The 24,284-nt window shown below is 47.4% G+C and overlaps 1 protein-coding gene across 1 annotated transcript in view; it reads right to left on the reverse strand.

Moving 5' to 3' along the window:
* e2f4 (E2F transcription factor 4) overlaps positions 1 to 19,826 on the reverse strand; it is a 32,337-nt gene extending 12,511 nt beyond the window's left edge. Inside the window, exons 1-3 of the mRNA XM_055648692.1 lie at positions 19,646 to 19,826; positions 6,504 to 6,613; positions 740 to 901 (exon numbers count right to left, since the gene is read on the reverse strand). Coding sequence (XP_055504667.1) covers positions 740 to 901; positions 6,504 to 6,613; positions 19,646 to 19,762 — 389 coding nt within the window. The 5' untranslated portion in view covers positions 19,763 to 19,826. The remainder of the gene's footprint in view (positions 1 to 739; positions 902 to 6,503; positions 6,614 to 19,645) is intronic.
* Between the last annotated feature and the right edge of the window lie 4,458 nt (positions 19,827 to 24,284).

Here is a 24,284-nt window from a genome sequence, read left to right on the forward strand (position 1 = left end):
TATAGGAAGGAGAGGATGTTGGGTATCAATCCCAGACAGGGGACAGGTCATCCACATCCCTGACTGGATTGGAACAAGGTGCAGCCTACAGGACTGAGGAAGGCCACGTGGGCAGGCTCATGGATGGACCACCTAGTGAGAGGAGGGAAGCTGGAAGAACAGGCTGCCTCATGAGGAAAGGTCAGACAGGTTAGGCTTGTATTTACTGGAGGTCAGTAGGGAGTTATTTGTAACTGTGCTGTCTCTTATAGGACAATCTAGAAATAAGTGGTTGATAAAAATGATACAAATCTCTCTCTACCAGACGTGGCAAAAGCAGGGTATTTGATCTATTTTTAAAAGCAGAGGTAGTTTATTGATAAACTGGGGGAAGAAATGACAGGTTAGCAGGTTCATTTAGGAATGTGGAGTTGAGATTACAATCAGATCAGCCACAATCTCATTCTGTGGCAAAGTAAGCTCACAACACCAAGAGGCCTGCTCCTGTTCTGAAATCTTATGAGGTAAGAACGGGGCCTGTGGAGGATAAGATTCAAGCAATCTCACTTGCTGATGGTGTAGAAGGGAGAGAGAAATGGCAGAGTTTAGTTTACCAGCTAGAAAGCTCAACTCTGCTCTTACGGAATTTACCCAGGACAAAGCAGCCCCAAAGCCAGCGATACACCTGGGCCCAGTGTGCCGCTGCACATAGAAAGGCGAAAGGGTTGGGGAGTGGATGGGGGTCATTGTCAAAGGATATCTGCTGTTCTCTATGTCATCCGTCACGTTTTGAATGCTTTGCTGTACCCAGACTCGTTGCTGGTCCAGCTCCTGCTCCCGCCGATCGAGGTCCTCTATCTCCGCCTTCAGGTCGATGAGCTTGTCCGCGATCTCCCGTGTGTTGCAGCCCGGGCCCACTCCTCTGTGACCGAGGGCAAAGACACGAGGTACAAATTATTGACGGGGCAAGACAGAAGGCAGTGTTGTGCTCAATACTGCATCACAAGGGCCCCCCCCCCCCCCCCCCCCTCAGCAACCTCTCCAACACCCACCACGCATACATTGTCCTTGCACAAATAAATCCTGGTGTGGACCTCTGATTGGAAAGTTACTACAGCAAAATTCCCTTTATCCAGCATGATCAGGGGGATTTTCCTCACTATTAGAGGTTATCATATTAATGTCTCATCACTTTCATTTTCTTTCAACTTTTATATAGTGAAAATAATAAATTTTAGTGACCCACAACTTTAGAGAGAGCACAGGTAACAAGGCCAGCTAACTTTCAGGACAACGCAGAAACGAGAGCCCTGGCAATTGGAGCATCACCTGGAGAATTGTAGGTAATCAACTGTGCCTTTAAAATGACATAATTTTGAGCAAAAGTGATGCATTTGTCTATTTTTCATTATTTTTCTTCAATGGAGCCACATGGGGAACCATCAGGATTTCAAATGGTGGACCAGATAGTGAACCAGTGGAATTTTTGAGCAGCTTGAAAGCAGATTATCGGAGTTTTATTGTACATGCTTTAGTTAGCTGCCGCTGGAGTGTCAGTGGAGTGGGAGCTGCAGAGGGCAGGTCAGGTATTCAAATGAGGCAGGTTATGTTCACTGAATCCAGAGTTTTATTTAATCACAACTATCGCCTGCAGATATGGCCAGTTCAAACCTAGCCTAACCTACTCTATTGGATCAGCTGGTCAACTCTCACCACTAGCATGACGACCAGTTAAAAACCCCTATGGAGCAACAGAGGCTAGAGTCAACCATCCCAACACCAGTGAACTGGGAGGGGGGGGGATCTATTCCCTGGCGCCTTCCTCCCTCGCAACATGGACCCGTTACAATTTGCATACCGTCCAAACAGATCCACGGACAATGCGGTCTCCCAGGTTTTGCACACCGCTCTCTCTCATCTTGACAGCCAGAAGGGGGACTACGTGAGGATGCTGTTCATAGACTTCAGTTCAGCCTTCAACACGATAGTCCCCACCAGACTGGCCGAGAAGCTACTGGAATTAGGGCTCAACACCCCCCTGTGTGCCTGGGCCCTGGACTTTCTCACCACTAGGCCCCAGGTAGTCAAGATGGGAGGGGATACATCGAAGTCCCTCACTCTGAGCACAGGATCCCCCCAGGGTTGCGTCCTCAGCCCCCTATTGTACTCCCTGTACACAAATGACAGTGTGGCTAGGTTCAGCTCCAACTCAATAATCAAGTTTGCTGATGACACTGGTGGTGGGCCTGATCTCAGACAACGATGAGAAGGCCTACCAGGAGGAGGTGGCTGATCTGGCACTTGGTGTCAGGACAACAGCCTCCTCTTGAACATCAAAAAAACGAAGGAGCTGATCGTGGACTTTAGGAGGGCACATCATCCGAGGACGTACACACCATTGAGGATAAATGGGGATCCTGTGGATAGGGAGAGCTGTTTTAAATACCTGGGAGTCCACATCTCGGAGGATATGACATGGACATCACACGCCGCTGCACTCGTGAGTAAGGCAAGGCAGCACCTTTACCACCTCAGGCCATTGAGGAAATTCAGAGTGTCTCCGAGGATCCTCCAGTGCTTCTACTCAGCGGCTGTGGAAAGCATCTTGTCCGGAAATATTACAATCTGGTTTGGGAATTGCTCTGCCAGGGACAAGAAGGCTCTGCAGAGAGCAGTGCGTTCGGCCGAACTTCACTCGCCCCTCTGCAGGAACTATACATCAGGAGGTGCAACTCCAGAGCCAATAAGATCATGGGAGACCCCTTCCACCCCTGCAACGGACTGTTCCATCTGCTACGTTCAGGCAAACACCATGCTGTGAGAACGGAGAGGTTGAGAAGGAGTTTCTTCCCAGAGGCCATTAAGACTGTAAACTCCTATCTCACCAGGGACTAACTTCACTGTACCACTCTTCTGATTTTTTTTTAAAGAAAAATTGCTGTTTTTTTCCCTTTTTCCTTCCCCCCCACAATATTTAATATGTAAAATAATATGTGATTCTGTTCCATTCTGTTTGTAGTTTGTTTGTTTGCCTGTCTTTTTGCACAAAGTCCGCGAGCATTGCCACTTTTCATTTCACTGCACATCTCGTATGTGTATGTGACGAATAAACTTGACTTGACTTGACTTGTCACCCACACTGTGAGAGGACCTTGTCCCTTACGAGGACTAAGATGCCACTGACGTCCCTCAGGGAAAGAGGAATAAAATGGACACACTGCCTTAAAATTAGATTTCCCACCAGGAGAAAAATGGACTGCGAAAAAGCAGTTTTAAAATCATGGGATACTCAATTCCCAACCACTGGTATGATTCGCACAGTGCAAGGCCAACTGAGAGGTGGTTAACTCTGCATAGCATTTGTATGTCAGAGTGGATGCAGCAAGAAGCAATAACTTACTAGAATTGTACCTGAACTAGATTCACTAGATTGGGAGACTGCGCAATAAGGTGGTGGTAGCTGAATGCATGAGTGAAGAGGAAACATTCAAATGGCACAGCACTCTGGACGGGAGCTTTCAGGAAATTCCCAAAATCTCACCTAGTTGACATGCTATCCTGCAAACTGGATGTTGGAAGTAGCTGGACTATGTAAACTAGAAAGTCCCGAGGGAAGTTGATGTGAATGCAGGGAGAAGGGAGAAAAATAATTGAATGTAGGATTAGTGTAAATGTGTTGTTGGTGATCAGCATGGACTCAGAAGGATCTGTTTTCATTCTATATCCACAATTCCCCTTTTCACAAAGCTGGAGACTAATTGGAATCAATCTCTAGCTTGACACAAGCACAATCAACGGATGAAACGTGCCCAAAACCCACACAATGCAGTCAAAAAGCCGTGGTTAATGCAACATATTCCCTGTGAAATGGGCTCCATTTATCAAAACCTGCAGCTGTAAACCTCGCACAGGATAAGCAATGTCAGCACCAACTTCCGGGTTAGAGTTTGTCTGGTCTAATCACCACTCTGCTCTTCCTGCAAGGGCAGGAACTCATCCCTCACTGCCCCAACTATCGCAAGAACTACCATACAATTCTCTCCACCCCCAGTAATCAAAAGAATGCTCTCAAACTACGCACCACACCGTGACACCGTCATCATCATCACAACAAACCACTTCCCTCTCTCAGCAAGACATAGAGCGCAAGGCAGTAATTTAGTTTTTAGTTTAGAGATACACCACCAAAACAGGCCCTTCGGCCCACTGAGTCCGCATCAACCAGCGATCCCCGCACATTCAAACTATCCTACACACACTAGGGACAATTTACACATACACCAAGCCAATTAACCTACAAACCTGTACGTCTTTGGCGTGTGGGAGGAAACTGAAGATCTCGGAGAAAATGCGGTCACGGGGAGAACGTTCAAACGCCGTACAGACAGCACCCATAGTCGGGATCGAACCCGGATCTTCCGGTGGGCGGCGCGACTCTGGTCAGCAGCGGCCTCTGCAGTCTGTCCGCGTTTTATTATTTTCTGTCTGTGTTTTTATGTAGTTTTTGTTATTTTTTTGTTGAGGGAAACCTTTTAAATCTCTCCCTGCACGGGAGACCCGACCTTTTCTCGGCGGGTTTCCGTTGTTGTTGGGGCCGCAAAGAGGAGCGGCCTCCAACAGGAGAAGACCGGGGACTCTTCGACTCACCGTCGCCGTCGCGGGGCTGGCCGAGTCCGGAGCGGGTGGAGCGCTGCTGCTTCGGCCCGACCGGAGAGTCGGAGGCTCCAACGGCAGGTCTGTGGACGGCGGCGCCGGGAGCCCGCGGGTCCCTGGAGGGAGACCGCTTTTCAGGGCTCCTGCAACGGCGACTTCCCCCGCCCGAGTTGCGGGGTTGAAGAGCTCCTGGAGCGGGGCCTACATCACTGCCCCGCGCGGCTTGGAATGGCCGCGGGACTCTGCGAGCGCACGCCGGGGGCTCTAACACCAAGACCCGGTGTGCGACCTTGCATCACCCGGCGTGGCTTTAATGGCCGCGGGACAATCGCCATCGCCAGCCGGGGGCTTTGACTTTGACTCTGACATGGGGGGGGGGGGAAGAGTGCAGTGGAGAGATAAGTTTATTTGGCCTTCCATCACAGCGATGTGATGGATGTTTATGTAAATTATGTTGTGCCTTGGGTCTATGTGTTTGTAATGTATGGCTGCAGAAACGGCATTTCGTTTGGACCTCAAGGGGTCCAAATGACAATTAAATGTATCTTGTATCTTGTATCTTGTATCTTGTATCTCTGGCGTTGGAAGTGCTGTAAGGCAGCAACTACTGCTGTGCCACTGTGGCCACCCGCCGTGGTAATTGCATCTTTTGTCAGAGTTGCCACCCGCTTGACACTGGTCATGTTGTGGCCAGTTCAGCTTCTGCCTGTTTCCATTCAGTGATTAGCGACGTGGTCCAATAGTTTGCTGTACTGCTGAGAAGGTCTAACTCGTCAAGCTTCACCAACTATCCCAGTAATCAACCCCCTCAGAAATCCAACTCGCAGTGCTCCCAGGAATCCACTCCACTGTTGTGCTAATCGGTTGTCTCTCCCAAGGAATCAGAATGTGCTTCTAAATCCAGGCAGAGATTTCAACAGTGGGAAATTGCTCGCTTGCAATAACTCTCACATTGAGAGGTGTGAAGCAAAACAGAAGATCTGGTTGTTGACTGTCAGTAAACAAACAGTGCTAATGGGTTATCATTTAATTCTCCACATCAACCTCCATCCCTCCCACCCAGTGGCCTACTGGAGTCAAATGGTCAGTCCTCGTTAGCACCTGTACAGTGGCAGCATCATGCACAATAAACTCACACAAATTTGTCCTGCTCCTAATTCTAAAGGAGGACAGACTATGGCGATACTCAGAGCAGCTGGGTCACAGCCATATCTCACAGCCCAGTCAAAGTAGCTCACAGCCATCCCAATCTCCTCAACCCTCTCCACCCAGAGTCCAAGGGCAGCACAATGCAGCAGCTGGAGGAGTTACTGCCGTACAGTGCAGAGACCCAGGGTCGAACCTGACAGCTGTGTGAGGTTTGCATGTTCTCCCCGTGACAGTGAGGATTTCCTCTGGGTGCCCCAGTTTCCTCCCACATCTCAAAGGCGTGCAGTTAGTAGGTTAATTGGGCTCTCAATTGCCCACAGTGTGTAGGATAACATGGAACTAGTGTGAACAGGTGATCGATGGTCGACATGGACTCAGTGTGCCAAAGTGCGTGTTTCCATGCAGGATTAATAGTACGGGGCCCAGTCATCACACACCGTTACATTTCTAATGCCAATTTGATAGCGCCAGCAGGGTTCAATTCATTCCAAACAAAACTCCAGCAAGGGCACTTCTGACTGTTGCATTTTTAACCGGAACTGAAGCTCCAAGCCAGAAGAAATGCATTTGTAAGCTGACATAGAGTGGAAAAGGAAAGGGAGGGGTGGGAAACATAAAAAGAGGCAGATGGGGAAAGGAGTGGAAAAGCCAGAAGTGGAAAAGGACACAGACACTGAAGCGCCACACAGATCCGGGCCCAACCTGCAATCAGGCTTACTCACTTCCACTGAATGCTGTTCTTCGATTTCTTCTCGATCAATCCGATCCCCTCCAAAACATTGGTAATATCATAAATACGACGCTTCTGCCGCACGGCCAACGTGTCTGCTGCCTGGAAAGAGAACAAAATGGTGGAATTTATAGCACTGGAACAGGTCACTCAGTCCATCTAATGCCTACCTGGATATATGCTCAGCTGACTTTCCTCTGTCATTGTTTATCTAAATCCACTGGCAAATGTCTCTCATGTGTATCCAGCTTCCCCTTGTATTGCAATGAGCAGCTTGTTTGCTCTACAGCTCATCAAGATAAAGGCTAACATTCTACCCCAGAACCATCTTGTTGCCTTATCCCTAATATTCCTTGCTTTCCATAATAAATCTGATTGATTGAACACAATGACTAACCTTCCACAGTCCCACTGAGGAAAAAGATTTCAAACAAAACAAAATGCTGGAGGAACTCAGTGGGTCAGGCAGCATTTCAGGTGAAGACTGATACCACAGGATGAAGAAATGTATCCCAATCGCTGCCCTTAACCCATCCCTATTTACAGAAAGTGGCCCATGGTTCTGGACCCACCAGTGAGGCGAAACATGAACCTGAAGAAGAATTATGAAGCAGGCTTGGCCCAGAGGCCGGGTGAGCCCAAGCCCTGCTTGCACCAAGGATTGGTGATCAGAGAGGAGGTGGAAGGGGACGTGGCAGACACTGGACAAAGGGCCCGATGAGAGGAACCAGGGGATCTTGCCTTCACGTCCTTGAGGGCTGGAGAGGGCCAGGCTCGTGTGATAATCGGAAAGATGGCCATCTGCAATTGGGACTGTAAAATGGTGCCTCTTGCATATGGAGTCAGTGGGCTGTTCTGTGCATACTGTACTGACCGGGGCAATAGTGCTTATGTATGGGGATAGTCTTGCTGAGCTGTATGCAAAAAATGTTTTTCACTGTATCTGATACACATGACAATAAATAAAGAAACCAGTGAAACCATGTTGTTCACCCATTCCCTCCACAACCGATGAGTTCCTCCAGTCCATGAAAAATGTGTACATCAAATTAATTCTTCTCTCATTCTTCCTAGCTCACCCACTCTCTGCTCCTGCAGCAAACACACAACCTCTAGTACCAGTGTAGCGAATGCCTGCTGCAATCACACGGACATATCCTTCGTCTTGCAGCATAATGCTGCAGGGACATATGCTGCACTGTAGCTAGTCCATTAACCCAAATTAATGACAGCGATACTAGCACAGACAGGGACCCTTGTGTATTTACTTCGATGGGCTTTGTGTGTACTCAGGAAGCACCCAATGAAAAGCTATTGACCAAAACAAAAGGTAGCAAGTTAATATTGGAAACTGACATGACGGTGAAAAGTAGTTAGATCACCGTTCATGCCTCTCTACTCCAGGGACCTTGCCTCAGTTGCCATCTGTGTGAAATTTGCACATTCACCCTGTGAGCACGTGGGCTTCCCCTGAGTGTTCCACTGTCTCCCACATCCCAAAGACTGTGGGTGAAATAAATGGCTCTAACTATAGGTAAGTGGCACAAGTACCACAGGGAATTTGATGGGTGTATAAGAGAGAAAATGTTCCAGGAATACAAAGTGGAGGGGAAAAGGATGAGATTGCCACAAAAAGCAGGAGTAACTCAACGATATAGGCAGTATCTATGGGTGAAGCATTGGGTTGGGACTCTTCAGACTGAATGTCACAGGGAAGGGAAATTAGATATGAAGACGATGATGTAGAGAGAAATAGAACAATGCCATGAAAGATATGCAAAAAAGTAATGATGATAAAGGACACAGGCCATTGTTAGCTGTTTGCTGGGAGAGAACGAAAAGCTGGTGTGACTTGGGTGGGTGAGGGATGGAGAGAGGGAATGCAGGGGGTTACTTAAAGTTGGAGGAATCAATATTCATACCACTGGGTTGTAAGCTGCCCAAATGAGATGCTGTTCCTCCAATTTGAGCTTAGCCTCACTCTGACAATGGAGGAGGCCTAGGACAGAAAGATCAATGTGGGAATGGGAAGGAGAGTTAAAGTGTTTAGCAACCGGGAGATCAGGTAGGTCCAGGCAGACTGTGCGAAGGTGTTCAGCGAAATGATCGTCCAATCTACGTTTGGTGTCTACGATGAAATAGCTCTGCCAGGAATTGGCATGAACCAGATGGGCTCCACCTGTGTCTTTATAAGACAGGTCACCCACCTCCTCCTGTGCAAGTGAGGAAAATCACCGACTAGTCTGGGATGCTGGGATACAGAGGTTCCACTTCCTGTTACTGTGCAATGGGCCACTCGCTCCACTTGACAAATCTGTACATTGCTGATGAGAGATTGGCATTTCATGGAATGGTGCAAATTCACATTGACACACTTGGAATAGCACAGGAAGCAGGTGGAGGTTTCTTTCTCTGAATGCAATGGTATTTGCGAGGAGGACCAGGAGAACGGTAACAACATTTAGGCTCAAGCCAATACTACCCTTCAACGCCCTTCCAACTTCTAACAGCAACACTACCAGAGGAATTGGAGCCCTGTATCAATTACAGTCTGAGGCATGAGATGTGTCAAGGTATGTCAAAGGTGCATTCAGCTCAGTCAACACTCAGGCCATTCTTTGGAAAGTGAACCAAATTTTGCACACGTGACCAGATGTCATCACTTTAATACATTAAAAAAATCTTGTAAGAAGAAATTAATCTTATTCATTGTTATTTTCCTACCTACAGAACTATAATGCATGTCTGCTAAAGATATAAACATTCTAGCTTTTTTAAATTCACTGATTTTGTAAGACAAGACCGAGATGAAAAAATGCTTCCAAGTGAGGTCACACACGTGATCAGTCATATTTGACCTCTGACGCTAAACAAACATTGTCAGCATAACATAAACATTTCACTTGATAAATTTCCAAAATAAATGAATCATCTACAGTACAAAACAATATACCTATAATGCTTTCAGAATTAGGAGATGTATTCCACAATTTTTCATATTTTTGGTCAAAAACGTGATTAAGAATGGTCCACTCCAACACTGCCATGAACGTATTGTATGTAGTCTTACAGATTTTCATTGTACCTGCACCTCACCCTACTTGTATACATGACAATAAAACTATTTTGACAGACTCCAGAACCAGCTTAAAAAAAACAAAAGATGAACTTCAATGATGAAGCATAAATAATGGACCAAGACATCAGAGCTATCTGGTCATCTATCGGAAGCATCTACAAGACAATACCTTAAGGTGGTGGCATCTTTACATCAGGGATCCCCATCACCTGGATATGGTCCTCTTTTCGCTGCTACCTTCGAGCAAGAGGTACAGGGGTCCTAAGTCTCAAACCATCAAGGATCAGGAACAGCTATTTTCCCATAACTATCATTCCCTTGAACCAACCAGTATAACCCTAATCCCACTTCGGCAATGGAACACAACGGACCACCTCCTGGATGAGTTTTGTACCAATGTCTTGCCCCTTTTCATAGACGTATTCAGCACCTCGCAGAATGTGTATTTTATGTTGTTTCTGGGGTTGTCAGAGACTTTGTGTCTGTGATGCCGCTGTAAACAAGATTTTCACTGTACCTGTACCTCATTGTACAAATGTACGTGCATCTAACAATAAACTAGACTTATCTTGAGAATCAAGATGAAAAATCTTTCAAAAACTAAAACTGTCTCTCATTAAGAAAGATGTTTGAATCTAACCTCTTGGACTCAAACCTCACTGCATTCATCCCTGAAGGAAGCAGTCGAAGCAGAAACATTGTTGCTTCAATGCCCCTCCCTTCGTTGGACCCACAAGTGGGAATGCTCATCTATGAATGCACAACAGTTAGTGCCATGAGCTGTTTGTGCCAACATACCACAAAATCTGGCAACATCTGATCATGAGCTGGTTGGCAAGTAACATTCACACCTCACAATGACATCACCGCCTTTGCCATTCAATGACAGCCCCACCCCACCCAGCAATATCCAGGGGAGGTTCTTTCTGAGGAACTCGAGATAGTGCACTAGGAGCTTTAAACCCCTTTTTCACGGGGCGACTTGACGCAAGAGTTAACCAGAGTTGAACATCGTGGGAACCTCTTGCGATAACCGTACGGCATTCGTGGACCACCGTGGCGCTAACGGCAGGTACTCGTGTAACTTGGTGACTCGGGAGAAAATTCAAACAAGCTTGAATTTCTCCAAGTGTGACTTGTACACTTGTGGTTGAACATTGCAACATTATATGCACGTAGTGGCCAGTGCGATATCCGTACTGACTCTTGCGTGTACCGTGGGAACTCCTGCGAACGGTGAACCCGGAAGCTGGACAGAGGGGACAGAAGGTGAGTAAAAATTGTCTTCTGTGGGATTGAATTTAAAAAATAAAGATTTGCATCCGCATATGGACATCAACTTATTCATGAGTTATGTTAATAAGATTCAAGAAAATAACTATAATCTTTAAAAGGGACTTTACTGAAAGGTCCCGCATTTTTATGGTCCGTGAGAAATTTTTCACATGTACTTCTTTGAGAGATACAGCTCGGAGTCCTCGCCGACCAGCGATCGATGCCTTTCCGAAGCAGGGTCCGGAACACTACCAATCAATGTTCTCCAGAGACCCGTGTAAAGGAGTGAACTGCACATGCTGGTTTAAAACGAAGACAGACACAAAAAGCTGGAGTAACTCAGCGAGTCAAGCAGCATCTCTGGAGAAAAATAGGTGATGTTTCGGGACGAGACACATCTTCAGACTCAATTCCGATTAGGATGTCTGAAGAAGGGTTCCGATTCGAATCGCCACCTATACTTTTTCTCCAGAGATGCTGCCTGACACGCTGACTTACTCCAGCTTTTTATGTTTTTCTTCCCAGATCTGACTTACCTGCTGAGTTACACCAACATTTTGTGTCCGTGTTCACTATGAACATTGAATTATTTAATTTTAGGTAACTTACACTCTCTCTCTCTCCCCCGCCCACCCCCTCCCCCATGCAGTAAATGTTGGTTAACCAGTCCAAGGTTTGCAACGCTGGTTCCCTCTTGGGATCACACTATCCCTAGCCAACAATTGGCCTATCAGGGAACCAAATATAGACATAAAGTGCTGGAGTGACTCAGTGGGTCAGGCAGCATCTCTGGAGGAAAGGGTTAGGCGACATTTCGGGTCGGGACCCCTCTTCAAAATACCCTGCTGAGGTCATCTGTTGTTGGCCCTGATTTGTCCCGGTCTTTTCTTGCTTCCAGTTCCCCCCTACAATCATCCCGAAGAAGGGGCCCGACCAAAAATGGAATATATTCCTTTTTCTCCAGAGATGCTGCTTGGCCCGCTGAGTTACTCCAGCATTTTGTGTCTAACTTGCTGATTCAGACAGTTTTTGATTTACTCTGAAACACACGTTGGAAATTTAAACTTGGGCGCAACTAACATCGTCTTACTACCGTGGGAACTCTTTAACTCAGCGGGCAGGCAGCAGTTAATTGTTGCTCCCTTCAGTTTCCCAGGGGGTCGGGACGGGACTGGAGTTGGGAGGGAAAGGTCGAGGGAGAGGAGGGGGAGACAGATGGGGGTGTCTTCATTTACTGGCGGCGGGTGTCTGTCACTGAAACAGGCAGGTGAGATTTCACATCCACCTTGTGTGTGCCTCTCTCTCTCTCCCTCCCTCCCACACAGGCTGAGAGACTCTGCCTCTGTGAGTGTACGTCTCTTTCTCCCCCCTCTCCCACACACAGTAAAGACCGAGTAACTGTGCTCACTCCATCTGTGTCTCCCACATACACAGTAAAACTCTGCTTTGTGTGTGTATATACCAATTCAACCAAGGGAGGATATTTATAGTGTGTGAAAAAAAAAAGTGACATCATTTGTGCCACGTGATGATTTAATTACACTTGACAGTTTACAATGTCATTCAAGATTTAACGGGAAAGCTCGGGAGACGGACAAGTCACTCGCACAAATAACAGAAATGCCGAGTACCGTGGGAACTCTTTGTCTACCCCCCCGTTATATCGTGTGATATCATGCTAGACCACGACCACTTCACTCTGGCTACATCTTGCGTCAAGTCGCCCCGTGAAAAAGGACTATTACAAAGACAGTTGAATATGGCATGTTATGCTGGCTTTGCCAGTGAAATGTGCATCAAGGGCCACAAACTATTTGACTTTGGAGGTAGTTACAGGGATAATCTGCACCCCTGGCACTAAGCAGAAAAGTGGCCTCCTGCAACAAACTCTGTTCAGGTCCCTCCACACATCTATCTTGTCATCTCCTCCTACTCCTGCTGCTGGAGCTACGTTCAGCCAACAGAAACTCATATGAACAAGTCTCATTCCAGGAACTCAAGCCCAGACCTTTAGCCCTCACCACCACGTAGCACTTAAACGTTTGTCCTGCTGAAGGGGCAGCCTTTCAGATAAGATGCAAACTGAGGCCCCTGCTACTCTCCCACACAGCAGTAAAATACCCGATAACATTCCAACAAAAGGTAGCCAAGCATCCTGACCAATATTTACCCTACAATCATCCTTGCTTCCGATCATTATCACACTGCAGTTTATAGTCAACCCACTGCATCTAGGCAAACCTTTTTGCACCCATTTAGACACGAGTCTTACGCTACGCCTATTTATTCTCCCCATATTCCCCTCAACTGCTGACCTACAGACAAGGGACAATTTCCATGTCCAATTTACCTCCCCATTCACATCTTTAGGATGTGACAGGTACAGAGCACCAAGGGATGATCACATGATCCTAAGGGGGACAGGCAAACAGGATCGGAGGTCAGGATTAAACAGAAGTCCCAATACCTACAAGGCATGAGGGAATTATTGTGAACCATTCTGACATAGGAATAGCAACCACACTTCAAATCCTCTTAAGTCCTAATGTCCTGACAATGTGAAAGGTGTAACATAGAGGGTGCCTTCTATTCAATTCCAGGCCATCCAATGCCTAAACAGTCCAATGCAACATGTTCCACAGGCTGGCAGTGCTCCCTCACTTCACTTGCCACATACAACAGTCTTGATCCCAGAAAACAAAAAAATATCCTTTCCCTTGGGATTTACCATCACCCTTCCTCCCCCACCCATTGTCACATGATTACCCACTCCATCGCAACTAAATGCAGCCGAACCTGGAGAGACAGCAATGTCAGCCTACAATGCCTGTGCCGCACTGAATGGGCCAACTAATTGGTTCTACTCCACCACTCCAGACCGACATATGCCAACAGCCAATTTAATCCACAGCCAATTCCCTTCTAACTTGTACAATCTAACCATTGTTTTTTGCTTTCATTTTTCCGCAAGCAGCACCCTAGATGCAAACAAATTCCTCATTCCCAAGTTCTCCCTCACCTCACCAGCAAACGTAGCCACAAAGACATCAGGCAAAGACGACTGGTCTCAAATTGCAACACCTGATCAGCAATGAATTTTTCGTCTGCAGCCCAAAACCCCACTGTCAGCAGCTTGCGAACAACACACTAACTGATGGCTGCCTTGGATCGCACCATGACAGGAGACAAGTAGCTTCTCTACAAAATGCCACACTTCAGTTATTGGACTGTAAGCCATCAGGCGCTGCAACTCAAAGGAAGGGTAGGTGAAGTCAATCAATAGGCAGACACATAGTCCACTACTCCCACCAGGGCTATCTATAACTGTCCCTCCCCTAAAGTCCCTTCCCATACAGGTCAGTGACCCAAATCCAACAGTAAAATTCTTGTGAGCAGCTTACAACTGCCAGGACTGAGATAAGCAAACACAACATTGAATCTACATTGGATAATGGGCCTATATGGTTCCAGCTGGGACAAATATTTTCAGTGACAATCAAGGATCCACTGATCAATACCATCATTGTGGTTGGAGCAAAGGATGCATTTAGATTTGAAACAGTCTAAAAGTCTTTCTAAGCCAAGTGCATATGCCTTGCAGCTCTTTTTCCAGAGGCGCTACATGCCAAGATCACCCAGATGCAGCCAGCTGAATCATACAGATTCCAACATTCCATCTGCTCCAGAACCACCCAAACTAACTTTCACCCATCCACAGTGTAGGATTAGGAAACCAGCCCTAAAACATGCAGCAAATGTAAGGTGCCATCCTGACAAAGGCAGACGACAAAATGTAGGAACCCATGCTATGCCAGGCCTCATTAAATCAAACTGTGCCCCAGTCATAGCAGAAACATCAGCTTTGTCTTAGTTCCCAGCTTATTTCTTACTTGTTGCTGGTGAACCACCCATTTGAAACAATGCAGCCAAACAGGTGTTGGGTGGTCATTTCCGAGACATTGATCTAACCAATATAAGAACAAAGGCAATTTTTTGCCGTCAGAATAGTATCATACACAAGAAATGTGGGAGAAGGGTAGCTGGCCCCCAAGCTTGCTACCCAGCCTACACAAGTGCTACTGTCTAGATGCAATCTGAACAGATTTGCATCCATGCCCTTTGCAAACGGATAGGGGCTACCTGACCACTTTGCAAAGATGACCCGAGAGGTAGCAACTGCCAATCCTAGCCCCAAAAGACTCATTGTATTAATAAGCTTTTTGTACACCCCAGCATCTCTTCCCAGCATTCAAGCACTAGACATTTTGCACACAGGGATAATTATTGAGTGGGGCAACAAAAAATGGTAAATGTGACCACAATTTTGTGTCCAAAGAATCAGAGTGTGGAGCTGCTATTTGTAATGAAAGGGTGTAATGGCTGACGGTTCTGATGTTGGTCAGAAGACAAGATCTACCATGACATCTGGAATGGACAATGCAGCATCCATTTAATACCTCACCCAAATAGCAGCTTCAGACACCTCATCCGGTCATGTACTGGTGTTGGCTTACAGATCACCTCTCAGCCATGGCATTTGACCAAAAGCAGAATTTCCCCTCCAAATATACTTCACCCAAATATTTCTTACACAACCCAAGCTAGTTGGCCCCAAAATTAAGGTTGGCAGGCCCCCTTGCCACAACTATCCAATCACACACACAGACATTAGGCCTCAAAGCTCCAAGTATCCAGGTTCGATGCCAACATCAGGTGCTGTTTGCACACTCTTTCCACAACCATAGTCTTTCGGCCAGATGCTCTGGTCGTTTAATTACAAAACAAATTAAAAGATGGAATTATTGGGCATGAGTAAAAGAGAACAAATTGCAGTGGTGCAGGGAAATAAGGAGGGAAAATTGATTGTTCTGCTGGGAATCAGCAAGAAACCAATGAGACAAATAGTTTCCTGTTTTATAGCAGAAAGATAAAATCTAGGCTCCCACTGGCACATGAAACCAGTTGTACTGATTCCTCAGCTGAAAGCAGGCAGGTGTATGAAATGAAGGTTGTGAAGGAAACAGGCTCATGTCATGCCAGGCTGTAATAACTTATAGTTTAGTGTATTTCTAACAGAGGACCACGCATTATTTCTAATGAAAACCCTCGAGGATAAACGCACCACTCAGCTTGGACTGGCATAAGATGCCTATCCCACTGTCCGCCTTCCAAACACAGTTGGAGAGTCCTCGCTTAATGGCATTGCTTCTCTACGGATGAATAGACTGCTGTCATTCACCTTCACAGAGGATGTCCAAATTGAACAGGGCAACAGAGAGTTCCCAGAGCATCAGCATCACTCAGTCCCCCAGATAGAGGAGCAGCAAACCAGTATTTCCCTGCGCCACTGCAACTTGTTCTTTCCCTCATGCTCAGTCATTTTACCTTTTAATTTATTTTCCAATTATGGAACTGGTATCCATTAATCAACTCTGATGAACCAGCTGACAAGCTGAAAAAAACAAAGGAAACCAACACGCCGCTTGGCTCTTTTACTTTGGGCTATGGGTGCCCTGGATATTGCCAATTGTTTCCAGCATGGTGCCAGGTTGTCATCTTGAGATGGGGAGGATTTTTGTTGAATAATAGGATTTTTTTTAGTAGCCCTGCAAGGCTTTTCAGCACACTTCAAAGTTGAATTATCAATTTGCCAAGTGGGCCAGGTACTGAAGTCACTTACAGACAAACAGGTTGGCACAGAAGCTCCCACCTGGATTTCTATGGCAATCTATTTCAGGTTCACCATGTAGGATCTCAGCCTAGGATGGGGACGGAGTGGTGTGTGCAGTGTTGAAGATCTGGATCTAACCCGGAGCAAGAAAGAGCGGGGAGCAAATATGATCCAATGTCCAGCGATTGTCGTCAGCTGGGATTCTCTCATCTGGGTGGCACAGCTAGTGGAGCTGCAACCTCACAGCGCGAGAGACTCGGGTTCAATCTATGGAGTCTTGACATTCTCCATGATCACGTGTGCATCCTCCAGGTGCTCCAGTTTCCTTCCATATCCCAAAGATGTGCTGGGTGGTGGGTTAATTGGTCAGTCTAAATAAGCATGCACACGAGTCGTAGAATTTGGGGTGGGTTGATGAGAATGAGGGGAGAATTTTTAAAAATTAGGGATAACGGGAAGATTAATATGTGGGTGGTTGATAGGGCAGCATGGACTCGGTGGGCCAAAGGACTGTTTCTGCGTTGTATTATTGTATAACTCAAGAATCTCAGTCCTAGCAAAGAACATGCAATAGAAACAACAACAATACGGACAAGCAGGAGTCAGAGGGAATGGGGTATGGGGTAAAAAAAATCAGTTCCACTCAGTATTCCTGCAGCCAAGTAATATACAACATGGATGTTAAATCCCGATACATTATCTGGCTATTGCTATTCTTGAAGCATAACCCTAGCATCTGTCAGAAAGGGGTGAGGGGAAAGAGGAGCAGACAATGCCCAAAGACAGGGGGGATTTAAAAGGAAGTATCAAAAGCCACTGGTGCACTTCCGAGCAGTGGGCTTGAAAGACAGCCCGATATCCTCATCGTTGTTCACAGAAAGGCCAGAGGACAAAAGCTATGGAGGTAAATGCTGCAAGATGTTCAGCCACCAGTGAACAGCTCATATAAAGGAATTCCAACTCCTCGAGGAGAAAAAATGTCTTGTTGAAGCAATTATGGAAATTCTAAACGGCAGATAATTCACCTTTAATTATGGGTGTTTGCAACCTTAACAGAAGTTACAATGGCTGCTCAGGGTCAAAGGTGAAGGAATGCACAGGGTGTCATGAATGGAGCTAGCTATTCCACTCCACTGGAACCCATGACATCCTCTTAATAACCCTTCACCTTTCACCCTCCGGACCATTTTAACTTCCTGTTGGGGCATCATGAATGGAACAAAGCTTCCGTGCCGATAGCTTACAGAGGGCACATCGCTGTAATGCTGCACTCTGTACAAAGCATGGAGATTCGGAACTAACAAACCCTAAAATATCAGGATGGAATCTTGTTCTCAATAAAAGTCATCCTGCAGTTACATCCCTTCCTAATTGCAAGCCTGAGGGAAAGAATGAGCAAGTAGATATATCAATGTTATTTCCAATTTAAGTGCACATGCTTGCTGCATTGTTCATTTGCTTCAATACGATTCTGGACACATAATACTTCTAGTTTTACCTCTGTTACGTGATCTATTACTGTCCTTGTGTCCCAACTAACAAACACAGGGCATTTGTCACAGGAATATCACTTAGTTATTCAACCACGAGGAGAATCGTGGCACAACTAATTTCTGATATTTCAACATGAGCAACTACAATCCAAGCTTACAATCTGGCCACAGAGGGCTGCAATTCACATGACCTCAAACTTAAAATGAGGCAGATCTGACAAAAGAGCCAGCCTCCAGTATGCTACCCACAGCGACAATCTTCACCCACAGGCACAGAAACACAGCACACTATTCCATCAGGTGAGAGGTGCATTTGCTGTGAACATCACTGTTAGTCCTCCATATGTTGCCTTTGTCACAGGACACCCTTACCAGCAAGACGAGCAGAGACCCCCAACCACTGCCGAGGGGGCAACCCTGCAGCTTGTGCATTGAGCCTCTAACCCTTTGTAAGCTGTGTGTGGCATGAACAATGCGTCAGCCCACTGAACCACCAGGGCAATAGTGTATGCGCGTCTTTCTTGCATGCAGCATTCTTCAGGCCTTTAGAAACCCTGTGGACGGTCCACCTGTCCTATCCAGGAATTGTCGAAGGAGCAGATCCTAGCAGGGTCTGAACAAGCAGAGCAATGAAAAAGCAAATCTGATTGATTTACATGAATAGATGAGGTGCCTCTCTCCAGTAAATGCAAAACACTGTATTACTCCTCCGAAAGAAGAGCTGTGCGGTGGCCAATTACTACCACGAAGGACAGTGCAGATGTTTGGTTTGCGGAATTCTCTCTCCTACCTCCACACAATACTTTTAATGTATATTCTAAATAATCAACAGTGGTAAATCAACCAAGACACAACAAGTGTGGTGTCATTAGAGGATGCATGGATATTCAATTCCCACTTGGCAAGGCAGGCAATTATGCATTGTGTGCAGGTGAAGTTAGCAACTCCCACACTTTGCTATTTTGGCCATAAAAATGTGTTGATAGTTTAAAGGGGGGGGGGGGGGGGGGTATGGGAAGACAGGGATAAATCAAGAGGGGAAATCCGGGGGCACAGGGCAGGGTCGGACAGGGGACCCAGCGCCAGGTGGGGTGGGGGAAATGAGAGCATATGAGGTCTCGCAGCACCCAGGAGGGGGCAGTTGAGGACTGCAGCTCCCGGGAGGGGGCAGATCAGGGATCCCAGGGGGGGGATCAGGGTTGCTGAGCCCGGGTGGGAGATCAGGGGGCAGATGAGGAATGCAGCATTAGGAGAGCGTTTAAAGCTGCAACAACAGGGATGGGGATGGGGGGGTCGGGGGTCATGGCTCCAGCAGCAGGGATCGAGGATGATCATGCGGCGCAGCGCCCGGGTTGGGGAGATCAGGGCTGCAGCAGCAGGGATCAGTGGGGGTCAGGACTGCAGAGGCCGGATGGAGGATCAGGGGGGCGCTTTAGGGTTGCCGCAGCAGGGATCGGGGTTGCAGCGCCCAGGCGGCCGCACGTGTCGTGTCGCCTCCCTCCTCCTCCTCCTCCGGCCCGGAGCCCGGATCGCGCGCCCGCCGCCTCCACGTTCCACGGCCGGCCAAGTGCCCCCCGCCCCCGGCCTCTCCCCCCCCCCCCCGGGCCTCTCCTCACCACTTTCAGGTCGAGCACGCCGTCCTTGGCCTCCTGCAGCAGAGACACGAACTTGGTGGTGAGCAGCCCCAGGCTCTTCTCGTGCCTGCTCGGGGTCTGCGGCAGCGACTCGGCCATGGTTGCGGCTGGCAGGCGCAGGCTGGCCGCCCCCTCCCCTCTCCCCTCCCCTCCCTCCCTCGGGGTTCGGCGGCCGTTAGCAGCGCGCGGCACGCCGGGACTGATTTGAACGAGGAGCAAACCAAAGAGCAAACAGGCAGCCGGTGCGGCCAGGGAGCGTCTCCAAAGCACCGCGCCGCGCACGCGGCCACCGTCGTCAGCGGACGAGGGAGTGTCCCTCAATACCCTCTTCCTCAATGCAAGAACGAGCAGCGCACAAACAAATTGCTGGATATCCTCAGCCGCTGAAATTTAAAAAAACTGCTGGAGGCGTTTTTTTGTTTTTATTTTCAATTTCCTACACATTTCGTCCGGCATCTGCAGTTTGCTTTTGGTAATCACCAGCTGCCTTACCTGCAAAGTGCAACCAGTAGTTTTATATTCCACAACTCCCACACAGAAATTAAAGGAGGATAAAGTAGGATTAGGGTAGGATGTGGTGCAGTGTATATTGCCTGTAACTTTTACTTTGCTTGTCAATTATGCATATTCAATGGATCGCACAATGAAGAACGCAAGCACTAAAGTTTAAGAAGCATGTGCTGAGAGTTTAGAATGCAAGCATAAACTTCACTCATCTCCCCGCTGCCTTCAAGTAGAAGGTACAGGAGCCTGAAATCTGCAACATCCAGGTTCAGGAATAGACTGTGCCCCATAGCCATCAATCAGGCTATTAAACTCAACTCAAACAAAACTCGGATCATTAGATTCAGATTCAGATTCAAGTTTAATTGTCATTGTCAGTGTACAGTACAGAGACAACGAAATGCATTTAGCATCTCCCTTGAAGAGCGACATAGCAAACGATTTGAATTAAAAAAAAATAATAAGTGTCCGTGGGGGGGGTGATTGGCAGTCACCGAGGTACGTTGTTTAGTAGAGTGACAGCCGCCGGAAAGAAGCTGTTCCTCGACCTGCTGGTTCAGCAACGGAGAGACCTGTAGCGCCTCCCGGATGGTAGGAGGGTAAACAGTCCATGGTTGGGGTGAGAGCAGTCCTTGGCGATGCTGAGCGCCCTCCGCAGACAGCGCTTGCTTTGGACAGACTCAATGGAGGGGAGCGTGGAACCGGTGATGCGTTGGGCAATTTTCACCACCCTCTGCAATGCCTTCCGGTCGGAGACAGAGCAGTTGCCATACCATACTGTGATGCAGTTGGTAAGGATGCTCTCGATGGTGCAGCGGTAGAAGTTCACCAGGATCTGAGGAGACAGATGGACCTTCTTCAGTCTCCTCAGGAAGAAGAGACGCTGATGAGCCTTCTTGATCAGAGTAGAGGTATTGTGGGTCCAAGAGAGGTCATCGGAGATGTTGACTCCCAGGAACCTGAAGCTAGAAACACGTTCCACCTCCGTCCCGTTAATGTGGATGGGGGTGTGCGTGCCGCCTCTGGACTTCCTGAAGTCTACAATGAGCTCCTTGGTCTTCTTGGAGTTAAGGGCCAGGTTGTTGTCAGCGCACCATGCTGCTAAGTGCTGGACCTCCTCCCTGTAGGCCAGCTCATCGTTGTTGCTGATGAGGCCAATCACCGTTGTATCATCTGCATACTTGATGATGGTGTTAGTACCATGTACAGGTGTGCAGTCATAAGTGAAGAGGGAGTAGAGGAGGGGGCTCAGCACACAGCCCTGAGGAACGCCGGTGTTCAGGGTGAGGGTTGAAGAGGTGTGCTTGTCTAACCTCACAGACTGGGGTCTGTTGGTTAGAAAGTCCAGTGTCCAGTTGCAGAGGGAAGAGTCGATGCCCAGGTTACCGAGTTTGGTGATAAGTTTTGATGGAATAATGGTGTTGAATACTGAGCTGTAATCGATGAACAGCATTCTTACATAAGTGTCTCTGTTGTCAAGGTGGGAGAGGGCGGAGTGAAGTGCCGTTGAGATGGCATCCTCCGTACTCCTGTTCTTGCGGTAGGCAAACTGATAGGGATCCAGTGTGGGGGGTAGGCAGCTTTTGAGGTGTGCCAGGACCAGCCTCTCGAAGCACTTGGTGATGATGGGGGTAAGTGCAACTGGGCGGAAGTCGTTGAGTGCCGCAGTGGAGTGTTTTGGCACTGGCACGATGGAGGTGGCTTTAAGGCAAGTGGGGACAACTGCTTGGGCAAGTGACAGGTTGAAGATGTCAGTCCAGACGTCTGTCAGCTGCGCAGCACAGGCACTGAGCACGCGCCCGGGGATGCCGTCAGGGCCAGCAGCCTTACGTGTATTAGTCCTACTCAGTGCCACGTACACGTCGTAGGGGGTGAGTGTGAGGGGTTGGTGATCGGCAGGTAGCACAGCCTTGATGGCTGTCTCTAGATTGTCCCTGTCGAAGCGGCCATAGAAGTGATTAAGCTCCTCAAGGAAGGAGGCGTCGCTGGATGTGGGGGTGATGTTGGAGGGTCTGTAGTCCGTGATGGCCTGGATGCCTTGCCACATGCGTCGGGGGTCGGAGTTGTTGTTGAAGTGCTCCTCAATCCTGAGCTTATGGCAGTGCTTGGCCTTCCTGATGCCCCTCTTCAGGTTAGCCCTGGATGAACTGTAGGCTCGAGCATCGCCTGACCTGAAAGCGGTGTCCCGTGCTTTCAGCAGTAGCCTGACCTCGCTGTTCATCCATGGCTTCTGATTCGGGTATATGGTCACCTGTTTGAGGGAGGTGACACTATTGATGGTGGAGTTTATAAAGTCCAGAACAGAGGATGTATAGGAATCAATGTCCGTGTGAGAGTCAAGGGTGGCCTGGGCTGCAAACGCCTTCCAGTCAGTGTTTCCAAAACACTGCTGAAGTGTGAAGTCCGCTTCCTCTGACCAGACTTTAACTGTCCTTACAGTTGGTTTAACCCGTCTGATGAGTGGGTAGTACTTAGGTAGCAGGAACAATGAGACGTGATCAGACTGACCAAGGTGGGGGAGGGGGATGGCTTTGTAAGCGTCAGCCATATTGGTGTAGACTTTGTCCAGTGTCTTGTCTACTCTAGTGGGGAATGATACATGTTGGTGGAATTTGGGCAGTACAGTCTTCAGGTTGGAGTGATTGAAGTCACCCGCAACAATGAAGGCTGCCTCGGGGTTGTGCGTCTGTTGTTTGCTAATGGCAGTATGCAGCTCTTTCATTGCAAGCTTGGCATTAGCATCAGGAGGGATATAGGCTGCAGTCACAACAGTGGAGGTGAACTCTCTGGGCAGATAGAACGGTCTGCATCTAACCAAGAGGAATTCAAATTGCCCATTGCACGTTATCTGTTATTTATGTGTGTATATATATATATATATTCATTGGTATATGGTCACACTGATCTGTTCTGTATTTATTTATGCCTACCATATTCTGTTGTGCTGAAGCAAAGCAAGAATTTCATTGTCCTATCTGGGACACATGACAATAAACTCTCGAATGACTTGAATCTTGAATGATTCTCAACCTAAAGCATTAGCTCAGCTTCCTGCTCCACAGATGCTACCTGACCTGCAGAGAGTGTCTTGTATTTTCTGTTTTAATTTCAGATTTTCTACATTTGTAAAACTGATTTTGTAAAACTGTATCATCCAGTCCATTCAGTGTGTTGAGAACGAGTCTGCTTGTTGAAATAATTATGTTGGAAGGAACTGCAGATGCTAGGTTAAACCAAAGATAGACACAAAATGCTGGAGTAACTCAGTGGGACAGGCAGCATCTCTGGAGAGAAGGAATGGGTGACGTTTCGGGTCGAGACCCTTCTCGACCCAATACGTCATTCATTCCTTCTCTCCAGAGATGCTGCCTGTCCCGTTGAGTTACTCCAGCATTTCGTGTACATCTTCTTGTTGAAAGAATTGTCTGATTGGTTACATTTTCCATAGAGCTGTGAAAATTTACCACTTCACGAAATTCCCCTTTTGAAAGTTACCATTGAATCTGCTTCCACCACCCTTTCAGACAGTGAATTCCAGAATCATCCAGAAAATCTCCAATAACATTACTCGAGAATAACCCCATTTTTGAAATCGCTTCACTTCATCACACCAACTTAAAGGAGTCATTAGAGAGGTTCAAAAAAGTAATATATGTGAAGGCTGGATACAGTGGCACAGCTGGCAGAGCTACTTGTCTTACAGGTACAAGAGACCAAGGTTCAATCCTGACTCCCGGTACTGTCTGGATGAAGTTCACCCATTCTCTCCGTGATTAGGTGTACAAATTGTGGTTAATTTGTCGCAGTAAATTGCCCCCAACGTATAGATTAGTAGTGGAGCAAGGGAGAAGTTGATTGGGATCGAGGGAGAATAAAATGTGATCAGTGCATTGATCCCATTTTATCCTCCCAACATTAAAATTCACCTCCCCCTTGCTGTGGAATTGCATGATTTATCAGGATGAAGTGTGTCAGTGCACTGGGGATGTTTTCTCCACTAATAATGCAGTGTATACTAATCTTATTATTGATCAAATTGTATGGAAACAAATTTTAACATGATCACATTCAGAGCCACTATTTCTCCTTGTTAACTTTGTGTGCCACTGACTATTTC

Source organism: Leucoraja erinacea, chromosome 17 (genome assembly GCF_028641065.1).
Source record: "Leucoraja erinacea ecotype New England chromosome 17, Leri_hhj_1, whole genome shotgun sequence".
Lineage (NCBI taxonomy): Eukaryota > Metazoa > Chordata > Chondrichthyes > Rajiformes > Rajidae > Leucoraja > Leucoraja erinaceus.